A 17663-nucleotide genomic window follows, 5' to 3' on the forward strand; every position below is an offset into this window, starting at 1 on the left:
TAAAGAAAAATCTTTTTTATACTTTTTTAACTTTTATAAAATAAATTAGGTTTTTAAACGTTTTTTATTTTGTTATGTGATGTCTAACTAGGTTTATTCTGTAGTTAATTCATGTTTAGCTATTTTTAAAAAATCAATCAATTTTAAAAAAGTTTATTTTTTAATCTTGGTTTACTTTTATTAATACTATTAATATTGGTTTATATTTTGTTTCAGTGTATCTTTGCTCGAAATGGATTCGAAGCTAGTTCTTCTTTTTGCCTTTTTTGGGGCATGCTTGGCAGGAATCCCCAGACAACTGGGTATGTGTGTCGTACAATTTTAATTTTTAGTTTAATTTATTTTCAAAATACATTTTTAAAAAAAACTTTTACGTAAGTTTTGATTTTGGTTTGATGTTTTGATTTGAACAGTATAATAAGTTATAATTTTTATTAACTATAGTATAAGCTAAATAATTTTTTCGATAAGTTTAAATTATTAACTATTTCAATTAAGAATATATGCAATTCTTGTTAGTAGCTATAGAACTTTATATAGGGTTTATATAAAAATAATAATTTTAGATAAACGATCTCCAAACGCTTGTGGAGGAAGTTGTCCAGCTTTCTGCGCACCTGCATGTATTCCAATGTGTTGCTACGCTCAACCAGCTCAACCACCACCACCACCTGGTCCACCAGGAGCCCCAGGACCATTAGGTGCCCCAGGACCATCTGGACCAAACGGACCACCAGGACCACCAGGGCCACCAGGACCACCAGGACTTCCAGGACCACCAGGACCACCAGGAGCTCCAGCTGGACCACCCGGACCACCAGGAGGACCAGGACCAAACGGACCACCCGGAAACCGTGGACCACCCGGACCACCAGGACCACAAGGACCAAATGGACCACCAGGACCTAATGGACCACCAGCTCCACCACCACCCCCACCACCACCACCACCACCACCATGCCCAGCTATCTGCATTACCCAGTGTGTTCCATCTTGCCCACCACCATGTTGCCCACAGAAAAAGCATTAGACAAATGTTAGCAATGGTGCCAGGAAACACAAGTTTTTCATGTGAAATGAACTCTCTGACACATCTTTTGCATTGTATATGAAGAATTTGTAAAAATTTAGTTTCTTTTGGAACAATATTTCTTAAATAAGCAAAAAAATATTTGTTTTGATTTTCAGACCGTTCGATTATAATTACTTCAGTTTATGCCTTTTTCTTCTTTTTATGAATTATTCGTAATATGAACTCTATTATTTTCATTAACTATATACTTATAAATATCAGGCAAATAATTAAATAAATTTTTATATTTTAGTAACAAAAAAACAATTATTTTTTAATGTCTAATGAAAGTTTAGTTATGCAGAACCTATAATAAATGGCAATACGTCCGCTATACAAAGTGCAATACATTGCTAAAAATACTATATTTAAATATTAATTTGTACAAAATATTTACTGATTAACATAAACTCGTTAATCAGTAATTTATATATGTATATATATATATATATATATATATATATATATGTATATATATACATATATATATAAATTCTATTTAATTTATTATTGCTCTGTTCTTTTAGAACATTGAGCACTCTGTTTGTAGAATACACTAACATAATTTATATATATATATATATATATATATATATATATATATATATATATATATATATATATATATATATATATATATATATATATATGAATATATAGACATAAAATAATTACTAGTCGCAAATATTGTATAATTTTTTGTAACAACTAATTCTTTTCATAAATATAATTTCATATTTGTGTCAGATAATTGTTTAAAAAACTTTTTTGTGCAAAATTTTATCTCAACAGTCATTAAATCTTGAAAAAAAAGTATAATTATAAAATATAGCAAAAAGTTTAAAGGGGACACTCGAACTAGTAGGCAGCAGGGGTAAGATGACGAATTGTGTTTATTTTTTTTAGGGCCTTTTATCAGAAGTTCCGAAAATTATATAAAACCTTTGTATTTGACCATTTCATTATTCACTGTAGTGTTGTAAGAATTCGTGCATGCGCACAAGAGATATTGGGATTCAGGTGCTTTTTGAATAAAAAAGAAACTTTTATAACATCGCTTCCATTTTGCTTTACAAAGAAAATAGTAAGCTGCATGAAGAAAATAATAATATTAGGATTCCAGTCACATTTAATATACTATTTCCGTTCAGTTTTTTTTCAAAAATTGGTGCTTCTCATGATATATAGGGTGTTTATTGAAAAAAAGGCTTTTGGGGTATTTCGGCAAAATTTACATGGGCCAATACTTTTTGAGGTACTAGAAAAGCCCCAAGAAGTTTATTTTATAAGGAATACAAGTTGAAATTGTTACCTCGTCATCACCAAGTTCTCTAAATCTATTATTTACTAGTACTCGTGGCCTTCGAAGTAACTTTTCTTATCTTGAGTCTCATCTCTTGCAAAGTTTACCAGACCTAATTGCTCTTTGTGAGAATAATTTGAGTTCGGCTGTCTTATCTTGTGATCTTAGTGTTGATGGCTATTTTTCTTTAATTTGTAAAGGCTCCAATAGCCAAATGTCTGAGATGGGCATCTACATTCGTAAGAATGTAGATGCCCAGCCCTTTTATCGAGAAACTAGGTTTGATTCCACAGACTTATCTTTTATGAGCTTTCGTTTAGCACCACTTCATTGTATTGCCTTCCTCTTTGTTCTATACCGCTCCTTCATCTGAAGATTGGACTCTTTTTGATGTTATTTTTGATCAAATTGATAAGCTCTTTCTTTTTATTCTTCAGCCAATATCGTTGTTATTGGTGACTTTGATGCTCATCACACAGAATGGCTTGGCTCTAGTGCTAGTGACTCTCCAGTCGTTAAAGCCCACAACTTTTGTCTTTCTCAATCTCTAACACAAACAGTCAACTTTCTGACTCGCTTTCCAGACAATTCGAATCATTTGTCTTCTCTAGTCAGTGCTCAGATTCTCCGCATTCACCTTTATGTGCTTCTCATCACGATTTGATCTCTTTAAAACTCGTTCTTCTTTATCATCATAATCCCTTTATTATCGTACCTCTTACAACTACCTTAAAGTTGACTGGGACTTTTTCCATGATTATCTTTGTGATGGCGTTCTACCTGATATAGCCCACAAACAGGTTTCTGTATCTAAAGTGATTTCCTGCTTGGACTTCTCTACAGCTTGTGGTCTGGACAACATACCTGTTATAGTCTTGCAGAAGTCTTCTCCAGAGTTGTCATCTATACTTTCAAAACTATTTAACAAGTGCTTCTCAGAGTCTTGTTTTTCAACCTGCTGGAAAGCGGCATCTGGTATTCCTATTTTCAAAAATTCTGGAGAGCAATCTGACTTGTTTAACTACCGTCCCATTAGTCTTCTTACATAAGCAGGATTTTTGAGTGTTTAATTAACAAACATTTAATTTCTTATCTTGAATCTAATAACTTTGTCTTGATAAGAAGCCAACACTTTCTGATCGCTTGGAGGGGACATTTGAACTTGAATTTTCACTTCTGTTGCAACATGAGGCTGTAGGAGATCTGGCTGGTGAACTTTAAATCAGATAAAACTCAATTTTTTCAGCTAATCGTTATCGCAACAATCTAGATCTTCCTATATTTATACACGGTAATGTACTCGATGAGTCATCTAACATTTATCGTCTAGGGTTAACTCTTACTTCCTATCTTTTTTGAAAACCATATATAAAATCCATTTCAAAATATGCGTCTACTTAAGTTGCATCTCTCCATCGTGCACGTCATTTTCTATATATTTCTATATTTTCTATATTATTTCTATTCTACTCTTAATCTCTATAAATCTCAAATCTCTCCTAGTATGGAATACTGTTGTCATATCTGTTGCCATCTACTAAAATCATTATGATCTTCATTGTTTGGCGTTTAGGTATATTTGCAGATGAAATTTTTGTTCAACGGAAAAAGCATTACAGTTTGCTTTTTTAAAGAAAGCTTTTTAAAAAAACATGTTTAAAAATTAGCCTTAGAAGTAGACACATAATTTTACAAAATAATTTGATTCTATACTATTGAGAAAGTGCCTAATGCCATCATTATATAAAGTGTTTCAGCTTACCGACTAAAAATAAATAATAAAGGAAATACTTTTCTAAATGGAAAAGTAAATATGTGAACATACCATTTAAGACAAATAATTATTCAAAACAACAATCAAACATTTAAAACTGTATTGAACCCAAATACACAAAATCAAATCTTGATTTCTTACTTTAGTTTTACTTTAGACTTCTATTGTTAATAATAATATAACTACATAACTTTAGAAAAAAATTATTATATTTTTCTAAATTTATGTAGTTATATTGTTTACAATATAACCACATCTTTATACTAGTTTATTTTTTTACTTAGGGGTCGTCCATAAAGTGCGTACGCCAAAAAATTTGAAATTTGACCCCCCCTCCCCCTGTTGCCATGCGTAATTTTATGTCACCACCCCCCCCCCCCATTAAAATTACGTACGTTTCTCAAATACCCCCCCCCCTTACATATCCCCCCCCCCCATCCCTCCTTTATTTTTATTTTCTCAATAAAAAAGTTTATTTAAAAAAAAAATGGAGGGTCCCTTAGATACTATATACGACCCCAAAGCTCTTTGTTTGCGCATTTTAAAAACTTCATTAAGTATATATGCAAATAATAATTTAAATATATTTAAAATACATAATATGAAAGTGTGTATTTGGGCAAGATGATAATGCGGCGTAATAAGTCGTCGGAGATCCAGGTTCCATTCCCGGTAACATCCAAGTTAACCATTTTTTTGTTTTAATAACGAATCAAATGTAAATAAACTATACTTAAGGTGGACTTTTTTTCAGGCACCCCTCTTTAGTAAGTAAAAAATGGGTCTTACGTGAGATCAGTAATATTGAAAACAAAGGGTAAAACCCAGTGGGAGGGGGCAACAGCAAATTTTGTGCCCTTTTGCTAATTTAAGAAGCTTTTTATTTTAGCAAAACCTAGCGGTCAATTTTGGAAGATTTTGAGACGCCATTGACACGTTTTTTTTGGGGGTGACTCCGTCCCATCAACCACGGCCCACAGGTCTTATTCAGGGCCAGTATATAAGGGGTGGCATGTGTGCATGGGCCCCCTCACGATTTTTTGATGTTCCAGATAGAACACTTTCACACATCGTGCAAACTTAAGTTTGATAATATGCCAAATGAGGTAGCCTTGCAAAAAATTTGGATGGCGGAGGCCTGGGAACAAAAAGCCCTAAAGCGTTTGCCTCCCCCCTTCCCTGCCCAAACGTGAGGGAAATATGTAGCAAAATTTTTAACTTTAACACCTAAAACTAAATTTAAATTTATCGACAGATTTTAATTTTTGTAGAAAAATATTGTAAATTACAAATAACCCCCCCCCCCTCCCATACGCTTTCGTACGCTTTTTGAAGACCTCCCCCTCCCCCCTATGAGCGTATGTACTTTATGGACGACCCCTTATGTAGGAGATTTACATATAAATATATTCTTACTTTTTTTTATAACTTGTATTTTACATGGTGATTTGTACCTTTTAATTTTAAAAAGATGTATATATTTCAGTTACGGATCCAGGAATTTGTGGTGGTAGTGGAGGGTTTAAATGAGGGGGGGGGGGGGTATGTTGAAACATTTTTGTATTTTGTATTACATTTGCGCCTTCTAAAAAAAAAAAAAAGGTCGAAAATAAATTATTTTAGAACTTAAATTCTGGTGGAGGGTGGGGGGGGGGGGTGCATATCCCCCTACCTGTATCCGCACTGATATATTTTATTTAAATATGTGTATTTATTTTTTAAGGTTCCGATGATTTTTGATATTCTTTCGGAAACCTAGTTTATATTGATAGCACGTTTTTTATATATTTATATTTGTAAAAAATTTTTAGTGGTTTTCTTTAATATATCACGACTGACATTGTAAACTGAAAAAAAAAACAATTTATTCTAAAATAGATTTTACATTTCATGGATTATTTACATATAGTTCAAGCGTTAATTTCAAGTAAACACCACAGTCAATGAAAAACTAATAACAAAAGCAGTACAATACTTTATAAAAAAGTTATATGTAGTAATGATAAAATAATCAGTTTGATATACCCTAAAACACACACACGCACAAACACACGTAAATTCATTTATTCTAAAGTGATTGATATCATTATTTTAGGGGAAGAAGTTTGCGTCATATGCAAACATCGAACTAAGGTGGTACTTACCTGAAAAAATCATTTCATAAAATATTTGTTCTTAATAATGCCTTTTAGATATATAATGACAAAAATATAATTAAAAAACAAATAAAAACAATAAAAATATTCAAAAAAATAATTATGCTTCAAAATGCGGAAAAAACACATACTGAAACCTTTTAGTCTCTGTGTAATAAAATTTAGTATTAATTCAAAAGTTATAAAAGTTCACGATCGGAAGGAAATTCACTGGCTTTCATGGTGGTAGCCCTCCTCTCATCATAAGTATTGAAGATATCATCAGATAATGCAATCAGCATTGGCATTATCTGATGAGTATAATTTTGTTGGTTTTGGTCCTGGGAATACAAAATTAGAAAAGTTTGACTATATATTAAAAGCAGAAGTCAACCGGCAAGCTAAATTGATTAGTGAACTTCAATCTAAATGTGATAAAACAGTAGCAACATCATTATCAGGTAAGAAAGTTAGTTTTGCGCCTCCATTCAACAAAAAATCAACTAATAACAAACACCAAAGAAATATTTTATTAAATAAAACGGCTGCTGAGCAAAAAGAGCTTCAATTGGTGAAGCGAATGTTATAGTGTTTGGTGTTGATATTCAAGAGGGCCAAGATAACGCAGAAAATAAAAACGCAGAAGTTGAATTTTTTAACGCTGTTGGAATAAATAAAGACATCATTGTCAAGGTAAATTGTTTCCGTCCTAAAAATGTTAATTCAGTAAACAATAGTGGTAGCTGTAAACCAAGCATAATTCATGTAACTTTGAAAGATTCGTCTGACAGGGCAAGCGTACTATCAAAGGCGCGTCATCCCACATTACTAGCCTAAAAGAATGTATACGCAAAAGGAGATCGTAGAAAGTCATAACAAGCAAACTTCAATAAACTATATTGAGAGAAAAAAAAAGAACGACGAATTAAATACACTTGGCTTCCTTAATCAGCTTAGATGTTGATGCTTCATTATGTAAATCGATAACAATTGCAAAGCAAACTTTATCGGGTTTAGGTCGTAGTTTTTGATTTTAATTATAGTCACATTTGATATGTTAATGTGGATATTGGTAGAGGAATTTGCAACAATTGCAAACATCGTAGAGACATATATAGGTGATAAGCGTCCAGATACGTCCGTATTCTTTAACTGACTTAAGACAAAAAAATCATCTCATGCAACTTATTATCTTTCCAACGTTTTGAAATTCTCTTGAGGAAAAAAAAACACCTTTGACCTTCTTATTACAGATGAGTCAGACCGTGTTTTTACGCAGGTTAACCTCTCGACTACTTGTTTGGTCAACCTAATTGACTACTTGTTTGGGTAAGAGTGGATTTTGAGAAAAGTTCAAAATATTTTGAATCCCTAAACTAGAGTAACTTATTGACTGGCTTATCAGCAAATTATTGCTACAAAATTTTTATTCGAGAATATAACTTAGCGTGTGCTCAATATATACCAACAACTGACTCTAATTTTGGATTGTGAACTTTGGATGATAACTAATGTAAAAGCTCCTAATCGACTAAAACAAGACCTTAGGGCTAAATATAAATTTGCTGGGCGATTTGTTTACGCGAAATTAAAATTAGAGCGTAAAGCAACTAGAATATCAGTAAAAAAAGTTATAAAGAAAGCAGTCTTGGAATATGAAGAGACCATTGTTCAAAAACTAAAACTGATTCCAAAAATACTCCATTTCTATGCACGAAAAAAAAGAAGAACAAAAGACTCTTTAAAAGCTTTGAAAAATACTGATGGAATAATCATTTGAAAATGAAAAAGCAAATGTTAAGCCAATTTTTAAAAAAGGCTCTAGACTTTTGGTTTTAAACTGCAGTTCAGGCTCATTAACACCAGTTCCTGAAAAAGTAATGGAAGCAATTATCCGGGAGGTTATCATGCATCACTTTGCATTACACAACATAAATTTGTATTTAAAAAATCATGCGCGGCTAACTTGTCAGAAACACTTGACATCATCACAAAGGCTTTACACTAAGGATATCCTGTTAACATTATTTTTACCGACTTTGAAAAACCCTTTGATACAGTGCCTCGCAGAAGAATACTACATAAACTCTATGCACATGGTTTTTGCGGTCAGGTTGCCGTATGGATTAAAGTATGGGTAAATAAAAGGTAACAACGGGTCAAATTAGGAACAAATACATCAGATCAGAAAATGTTTCAAAAGTTTATAGAAATTCTATAGAGCTTTTTTTCCTGGGCCAGGAAAAATAGTTCTATAGAATTTCTATAATTTTTTTTTACATTAGACCTATAGAAATTCTGTAGAATTTCTATAGAATGTCTATTAATTTCTATAGAAATTACTCCAAAAAAAATTTTTCTATAGAAAAAAAGTTCTATAGGAGTTTTTATAGAAATTAACATAAAAAGTTCTATAGAAATTTTAACAAATTCTATAGAATTTCTATATGCCATATGTTTAAAAAGTTTATGGAAATTCTATAGAACTTTTGTTCCAGAGGCCTCTCACCCAGGAAAAAAAGTTTTATAGAATTTCTATAAACTTTTGGAACATATGGTCTATAGAAATTTTATAGAATTATATAGAATTTCTATAGAATCTGTGTTAATTTCTATAGAAATTCCAATAGAACTTTTTTTTCTACTTTTTATTTTCTAGAAAAAAAAGTTTTATAGCAATTTCTATAGAAATTAATAGACATTCTATAGACTTTCTATAGAAATTCTATAGAATTCTATAAAATTTCTATAGACCATATGTTCCAAAAGTTTATAGAAATTCTATAAAACTTTTTTTCCTGGGCAGGGATCAGTTCTCGGTTCCCTACTTTTTGCGTTGTATATCAATGATCTGCCAGATAATTTGACGCACAATATAAATTTATATGCTGATGATAGCAAAATTATTGGGGTAATCAGCTCACCATCAGATACAAGCTGATTTTTCACAAAGCTGTCGAATGGTCAAGAAACTTGGCCAATAAAATTTAATATAACAAAATGTAAGGTCATGCATATTGGTAAGTGATTAACTAAATTGAATCGCAAATACTATATTTATGATGGCAATTGCACACAAGTAACATTAGCTTTTACTCATATTGAACCTTAAAGTTAAGACGCAAGTAGATTCTGCTAGAAGTAGAAGTAGAGAAATTCAATCAAATACTTGAAGTTTTAGCGCATTAAGTTTTATAATTTTAATTCAATCATGGTCACCATATCAAGCAAGAGACATACAGATTTTAGAAAACATTCTACGAATAACTTTAAAAATAATTTTATGTTATCAAAACTATGATGCAAAGATAAACTCAAAGCACTAGGTCTTACCATCCTGACTGAGAGAAAAATCAGAAGTAATATGATACAACATTTTAAAATAATACGTCAGATTGATCTTATTACTGGCATCACCCACTAAGGTCTCTTTCCTCCTTTCTTTGAGATGGACCTGCTGGTAGTACTCATTGTCATGCAATGCGAATAAGGTGTCAACTGGTAAAGCATTGCGAACAAAGGCGAAATTTCTTTACAAATCGTATAGTCAAACACTGGAACTCTTTGCCAGAGCAAATCATTGTTGCTCTAGAATTGAGAAGTTTTAGGAAGCAATGTAGTTGTCACATTGTGAGGAGAAACATTACAGCCTGAGTTAATGTTATTCTAAATGTGATAACATAAAAATTATGGTATCCATTCGTAGCTTTTGCTTGTCTTAGATTTTGAAAATAACACTTAATTTTTTATTAATATACTATGTACATAAACAACTTTGGTTTCTGCACAGGAATGCGGATACCATTCCTTCACAAGTTTTTTTTTTGTTAAATAACTTGTTCAGATATATGTAATCTAAAAAATAATTAGGGTAATTGTTCCAAGTTGTTTTTTGATTGAAAAAAGATGCTTATATAAAACTTTGCAAACTAATCAAGAATGGTGCAATGCATGTTCTGACTAAATAATTAATAAATCAAAAGTAAGATTTGGTTAAATAAAATAATTTTAGTAAATGAAATGCATAAATTGAAAAGGAAAAAAAAAAGTTTTCTCTCTTTTTTTTAGCTCATAACATAGACTTCTATGTAAAGAATGACTCCTGAAAATTTCAATAAATTTGACAAAACATGTTAAAAACTACTTTGGATCAAAGTTAAAAAAAAGCGAAACTGAAACAAACTCATTAAAAAAGTAAAAACTAGTTTAAACTAGAAAATTAAAAAGTTCTAATGACACAGCTGTAATACTGACACAGCTGTAATAGTTCTTAAGTGTGTTTACAACTTGATCAGCATGACTATTTTTTCCTGACATTGGTTTTCCATCAGCAAGAATTAAGGACCATTCTGGTTGGTAAGGTCGTTGCTAAGAAACTAGATAATTATTTGCATTTTCTAATGCCACGTTAAACTAATTAGGATGCTGTTTTGTCTACATTTTATTATTTTTTCAATATCAGCGATGTCAAAGAAAAATCAAAATTTACGTATGTACCACCTTAAGCTATTTGCATATGACACAAATATTAAACTGGATTTGATAAAATTAACGTTATGTTTTATAATCAGTAATCAATCCGCCTTTATTTCAAATCTTTGATCTTTGTTTTAAAATAGGTATTGTCTACAAAAAACTAAAAATTACATGAATCACGCCGGTTTTTAAAAGACCAGAGAAAGCTCAGATATCAGTTGAATATAAATTGCTTGAAAGAATAATGCATAACATTGTCTTTAATCATTCATCAGAAAACAATATAATTTATTCAAAACGGTTTGGTTTCAAAAAAAAAAAAGAAAATACCGAACATGCAGTGGTTGAAATAGTCAATCAAATATCAAGCGCATTAAGGGCTACCTACTTTCCATTAGGAGTTTTCATTGACCAATCAAAAGCTTGAATACTTCAAAGTAAAGAATAATAAATTACTTTGGCTTAAAAGTTATATGACCAATAGAAAAGTTACATGACCAATAGAAAGCAATTTATATTGTATGAGTAAAAAAATAAACATTCCCGCAGTAACTTGTGGGTTCGCCCAGGGCACGATTTTAGGGCCGTTTTTGTTCCAAGTGCAAATGAATGATTTAAATTTAGCAACAGACTTACTAAATTTTATTCTTTTTGTAGATAACTCCAATCTTTTTTGCTCCCACAGAAATATTAAAACACTGTTTGAAACAGCAAATAAACAGTTAGGTAAAGCTAAAAAGTAAAAAAAATACTATTTCTGTAGATAAAACCAAATTTATTTTATTCCATTCAAGAGCAGACCCAGATTTTTTTGATAGCTAACTTCTAAACATAGAGTAAGCTCCAAACATTAAAATGTTTATGCTTATATTAAATAAAGATGCGTTGCATCTTTACATCAAAATTGTAATGATTAGAGCCTGGAAACAAAAATCCCAAACTTTGCGACACTCCTGCTATAAACGTGAGAGCGTAGTAAAAATATTTTTTTTTACTACTTCTCACTAAAAAAATATTCATTAACATATTTTAAATTTCAAACAATTATCACTTAGCATTTAAAAATTACGACCACAAAATATTAAAAAAAAACCTAAAAATGAGGGGTTTCAAATTTTAAATGTCATAATTTTTGAACGCTAAATAATTATTGTATGAAATTTTTCGATGAGTACTAATTTAGTTTAGAACAGTAAAAATAATATTTTCTCAATTTGTTACTCTCGCGTTTGGAGAAGGAGCGGCGCAAATTTTGGAATTTTATTTGTTCTCAGCCTTCAATCATTGCATTTTTTTGCAAAGCATCTTTATTTAATATAAACTTAAACATATGATACATATATTATTTGAATGTTACTCTTTACATTAATATTGTACTTGAAACTTTTTTTAACTAACAACAAATTGATATTTTCTTAATTTTTATATTTTTCTAAAGCATACATGTATATTATGGTTTTCGTAAATACGTTATATACTTCACTTATTTTGTAGTTCACGAAATGATTTCTTTATAATCAATTTAAATTAATCTGAACATTCAAAAACAACATTATTGCACTAAAAAAAAAATTAAAAACTGTTTTATTTAACTTGTTTAACAAACAGGAAGCAGTGTGCTACTTTTTCAAGTACTGTGCTAATTTTTCAAGCAGTGTGCTGCTTTTTAAAACAAAGTACAGGCTGTACAACTGTATAGGTTTTTATTTTCGAACTTAAACAAAAAAAAATAAAAACTTGTACTTTATTATTTACTTTATCAGTACTTAAATAATTGTAGCTTAGCAACACAGCCTTTATTATCTACTTGCTGCAGGATAAATTTTTTCTGCATAATTAAATAGATAAAACAATCCATTTCAAAATTTGCAAAAGACTGAATATACGTCTCTAGTATATTGCGAATGTGTGAATATATGGCTCTAGTATGTTACAAATGACTGAATATATGGCTCTACTCAGTGCCGGCATTAGGTATGAGTAATATTGGTGGTTGTCTAAAACATCATTATTTCTAGGGGTAACAAGGATAACAAACATGTATAAAAATAAAAAAGTAATGTAAAATAAAAGTATGAAAAATAAAGTCTACTTTTGTTAAGTTAAAAATATTTTTTGGTATATATTTTTTTTTTTTTCAATTAAATTGACTCCCAACAAGGCTGCAAGCAACCACTGTTAAGTTAGGAATTACTAGAAAACAAAATAATATAAATAAATAGATTTATAATAATAAAGTAAACTAGCGAGGAAATGATTGACCAAAGACTTAAAAATTTAAAGATTGTATGAGTCAGGTAAACATGAAAATGGAGAGGTCCAAAGCATTGAAGTGCGGAGGAAAAAACTAGATTAATAAAATTTTTTTGGCCATCAAGGAAAATATTGTATACAGTAAAAGACTTTAATAAATGACGTGCCAAGCGTGAATAAGTTTTGGTTAATTGAACTAACAATGATAGCTCCTTTGAGCAGCGATTGTGATAGTATTTGTAGAAAAGAGAAAAAGATGCAAGCTTTCACGATGTCAGAGCGGCTCAAGTTCCTGCTACTATAATTAGTATTTGTGGTAACACTTATCTTGTTTCATAATTTCATCAGTTTTAATTTGATATTACTTTTTTTTATTTGTTACCTGCAAAAAAAAATTTTAAATTGATAATTTTTAAATTAAATGTTATAACATTTCAAATTTAGCACATTTTACTTAATTATTGTTTATGCAATATACTTAATTATTTCATTTTTTTTCTGAATTTATAGTGACGTTTATTATATTTATGTCTATTCTCTGTTGTATAATATCAATTAAAATGTTTTAATTACATTATGTTTAATTTAATGATGTATTTTTTATTTTCACAGTTCATACCATTATGGACATGACACTAGAAAACTCGTTTATCTGGAGCACAGTAGGGATAGACAAGACAAGATGGTTAACAACATTTCAAAAAAAAAATGATTCGAAATGAATTTGTTTTATTAGCTTGTATATTATAATTTATGGACGATCCCTTAGGCTGTACTCTATATGTGGAACATTTTATGCTGTTTATTATTATTATTTTTTTTTAATCTCTTTTTTGTATACTTTCTCTTTTGCAAAATAAAGTTACAGTTTCAAAAATATACAATGACTAAAATATTTACTTTTAAAATAAAGGAAATTTTTAATTTTTTTGCAAAAAGAGCATATTTTCTTAAAATCAACTGCTAATTTATAATGTTAAGCAAAAAAATAATTAAACTTAATATAGTATTAATTTTAACTTTTATAACTTTTAATTTTTTCAAGTTCCATTCACCAATTCAGAGAACTCAATCACTTTTGAAGTTTTGTTTACCAATTTGGTTTGATCAATTCCACCTACCAATTTTATTTATCTTATAAAATATGGAGTAACCTCTTACGTGAAAATAAAAGTTATGGTTGTCAAAACTCAAAAAAATTGGGTTTAAGGCATTTAATTTTGTGATTTTACGTTATGGATTTAAACCTCAAAAGAAATAGAAATTATATAAAAAAAAATAAAAAAAAGATTTTTATTAAAAAAATAAAACTAGTGAGGGCGACATTTTTGTCCTTGCATACATCACAAATTTATCGAAATTCTGACTAACATAAACACTTGCACCACTGGACACTTTTTCTTTACATTTTTAAGTCTTTAGCAGACAGATTTTTATATATGTGGCATTTTAGGTATTAGGTTTATAGTCTTAATTGTACTTGAAACTAAAAAATTAATTTCTGTTTAGTCTAATAAAAACTACAATCTGTTTACAAATTCTCTTGAAGTAAATCCAAATGATGAATTTAGTTTTTGCATTATCTTTGCATTTTAATCACAGATTTTTAAGATTTCGAATGTTTTTGGTGCAGTTGATGCAACTATTCAAAACTTTCTACAAAATTGATTGGTTTAAAAAACATTTCACAAGCCAGAAAACTAATTTTGAATGAAACATTTTAAAATATTTTTAGGATGGCTTGTAGAAACTAATGCAACTGTTATTATATTATTATGTGATTGGTTAACAACATTTTTTAGCCAATGATTTTTTAGCCCATGAAAATGATTAAAATAATAACTATATCAGTTGCTTTAGGTCATTTGAAAAACGTGCAAAGAAAATTGATTACAACATTTTCTTTTTAATTTTAACTTGACTAGAGCTAAAAGAAGACGAACTTAGCATTATCACCCAACAAACTTATCATTAAAAATGTTAACTTAGTTCTTGCTAAAAACGAGACAACTTCCTCTTCAAAACAAGAAAGTAAATAAATGAAAAATATTTTGTTATGGTGAGTTTGAAAGACCGATTAAGTCAACCTCAGAATACCTGAAAAAAGCAGTGACAAAGAAAAAAAGCGCTTTGATTTTAAGATTTTGAATACGACTTAGATCTATATAAAGTATTGATTTGATTTGAGAATTTATTTCTAATTTAAAAAGTTAGTTCAAAGGGTTCTAATTTTATTATACTAAGAAATTTTACTGTAATACGTATCGAATATTTATCGATTTAAAATTAATCAACAGTTTCCTAATAGTATAGTTTAACAATCAGCTTCATTTATTAATAGAAAAGCTAAATGAAAAAACATTTACAAAATAATTTTTTTGTAACATTTATAGTCATTTACATAATAAATTTTAAAAGCTTATATTGAAACCAAAAGTGACTTGATTCATTTTTTACATTTTGAGATAATCAATTTTGTTAAAGCCCAACATAATGCAGGTTCTCTTATCATCTAATATGGTACAGCAAAACATACTTTATGTTGGATTTAAACAGATTTATTTTTTTGAATTTTTTGTGACTCAAGTTCTCAAATTTTAAAAAAATGACTTAATCTTAAAACTTAATTCTGGATCCCCTAGAAAATCTTATTGTTAATATTTTATCTATATAAGATTAAAATATTTTTGTCAAACTATTTTTAAAATCGAGAAATATCAATGGTTATAAGTCATCTTTTTCTAAAAAAAATAATGTTAAAATTGTTATTTAATAATGTTAAAATTGTTATTTATTAATGTTAAAATTGTTATTTATTAATGTTAAAAGTGTTATTGGTCTGTTTTTCAATAGTTTTAAATTGTTTTATGCAATAAAACCTTTTTACAGTTAAAAACTTTATCTTTACACATTTGCGTTAAAGTAGTAAGTTACTTGTTTGTTTATAAGTAAGAAATCAACAACAAAATGTTTTTAAATCTTTATTTCCATAATAAAATGGCTATTTTTACAAAAACGACACAGAACGCTTATTTTTTTAAAAAAAAAATCTTTTTACTCATAACACAAATGCATCTGATATATACACACACACACGAGTTTTGAGTTTCTTGCGTTTTTTACACAAACATTTAAATTTAGGTTTAGCCGTTTTGAAAAAAATAGTTACACAAAGTTTGAATGTGACAGTTTATTTTAAAAAAATCTCAAGCAATAAAACGTACAATTGAATAAAATCCTACTATAATTTAATACCACATAAAACGTACAAACACATACGAATGAATATAAGCTAAACGTATCGGGACACTCTTTGCTAATTATGTTACCTTTTGTATGTATCTCGTTAGCGGACCTTGATTAAATATTTATAGTTTTCTCTAAGTGAGTAAGTCCATTGTTCTTTATACAATCTATAAGTTATGTTTTGTGTTTTAAAGATTTTATAATTGCTTACGCTCAATAATGACTATTGGCTTGTCATCTTCGTTGTCTATATTAGATATTTCACTTCTCTTACGAAGACAGCATGGAGCTGGGCATGTTGAGATACATTGAATTGCACAAATAGATGGGCAAGCTGATGGTGGGGGTGGTGGGGGAGGTGGACAGCAAAATTGTGGGCATGCCGGAACACAAGCGAATTGGCACACTGGTGGGCATGGTGGTGGGGGAGGTGGAGGTGGAGCTACTGGACAACAATACGATGGGCATGTTGGAAGGCAAATAGTATAACATTGTCTTGGACATGGAACTGCTGGTGGCTGAGGCAATCCTGGTGGTCCAGGGGGTCCAGGATAACCAGGTGGTCCAGGAGGACCTGCTGGTCCTGGTGGTCCATTTGGTCCTTGTGGTCCAGGTGGTCCATAGGCTCCGGGTGGACCTGGTGGTCCGGGTGGTGGAGGTGGTGGTCCTGGTTGACAACATACAGCTGGACATATTGGAGCACAAGAAAGACCACAAACTGCTGGGCATACAGAGACAGGTGGTGGTGGAGGTGGAGGAACACAACAACTTGGTAGACATTTAGGAGCACAAGAATTTGGACAACCCATAATGCAATATCCTCCTCTCTTTTGACGTTCTAAAATGAACACGTAGTAGAATATAAGTTAAAATTGTTTTAGATAAAAAGAAATTTACACTGTTGAAGCGAAGTAATTAATAATAAATACAAAATTTAACCTATTAGACTACTTCCATGTGAAAATGAAATGGCAGCCAAAAGTGAGAGTAGAACCAAGTATAGCTTCATTTTCAATTTTACTAAAAAAAAACTATAATTTTAAAATAATTGTATCACTATTTAGACCAAAGTTGAATTCAATAATTTTTAGTATGTCATAAATTAAGTTATTGTTATTGATTGCTAATTAATATTTTTTGATGTTATTATTTATTAAAGATAACTAAAAATTATCTTCTGTTATTATTTATAATTTTCAATTTTTATGATTTATATAATTAACCATTGAAATAATTTAATAATACGATTTAAGGAAATCATATAACCAAGTTTATTACTGTACTATAACTTCTTTTTTTATAAAAACAATTACAACGGTTGTAAGATTATAAAGTCGAATAGAAAATTTTTACGAAAAAGAATTCACGTACCTCAATTCGTTGTGCCTAATAAATCATCAGCGA

At 29.9% G+C, this 17663-nt stretch overlaps 2 protein-coding genes across 2 annotated transcripts; one reads left to right on the forward strand and one right to left on the reverse strand.

Moving 5' to 3' along the window:
- The first annotated feature begins 232 nt into the window (after nt 1-232).
- On the forward strand, nt 233-1030 carry LOC100204377 (pulmonary surfactant-associated protein D-like). The gene is given in 2 exon segments (NM_001280876.1): nt 233-302; nt 567-1030. Coding segments are annotated over 2 exon segments (534 nt in total).
- Nucleotides 1031-16456: 15426 nt separating this feature from the next.
- Nucleotides 16457-17268, reverse strand: LOC101236347 (uncharacterized). Its single transcript, NM_001280895.1, is given in 2 exon segments — nt 16457-17097; nt 17199-17268. Coding segments are annotated over 2 exon segments (711 nt in total).
- Nucleotides 17269-17663: the final 395 nt, after the last annotated feature.

The sequence above is a fragment of the Hydra vulgaris genome, chromosome 11 (genome assembly GCF_038396675.1).
Source record: "Hydra vulgaris chromosome 11, alternate assembly HydraT2T_AEP".
Taxonomy (NCBI): Eukaryota; Metazoa; Cnidaria; class Hydrozoa; order Anthoathecata; family Hydridae; genus Hydra; species Hydra vulgaris.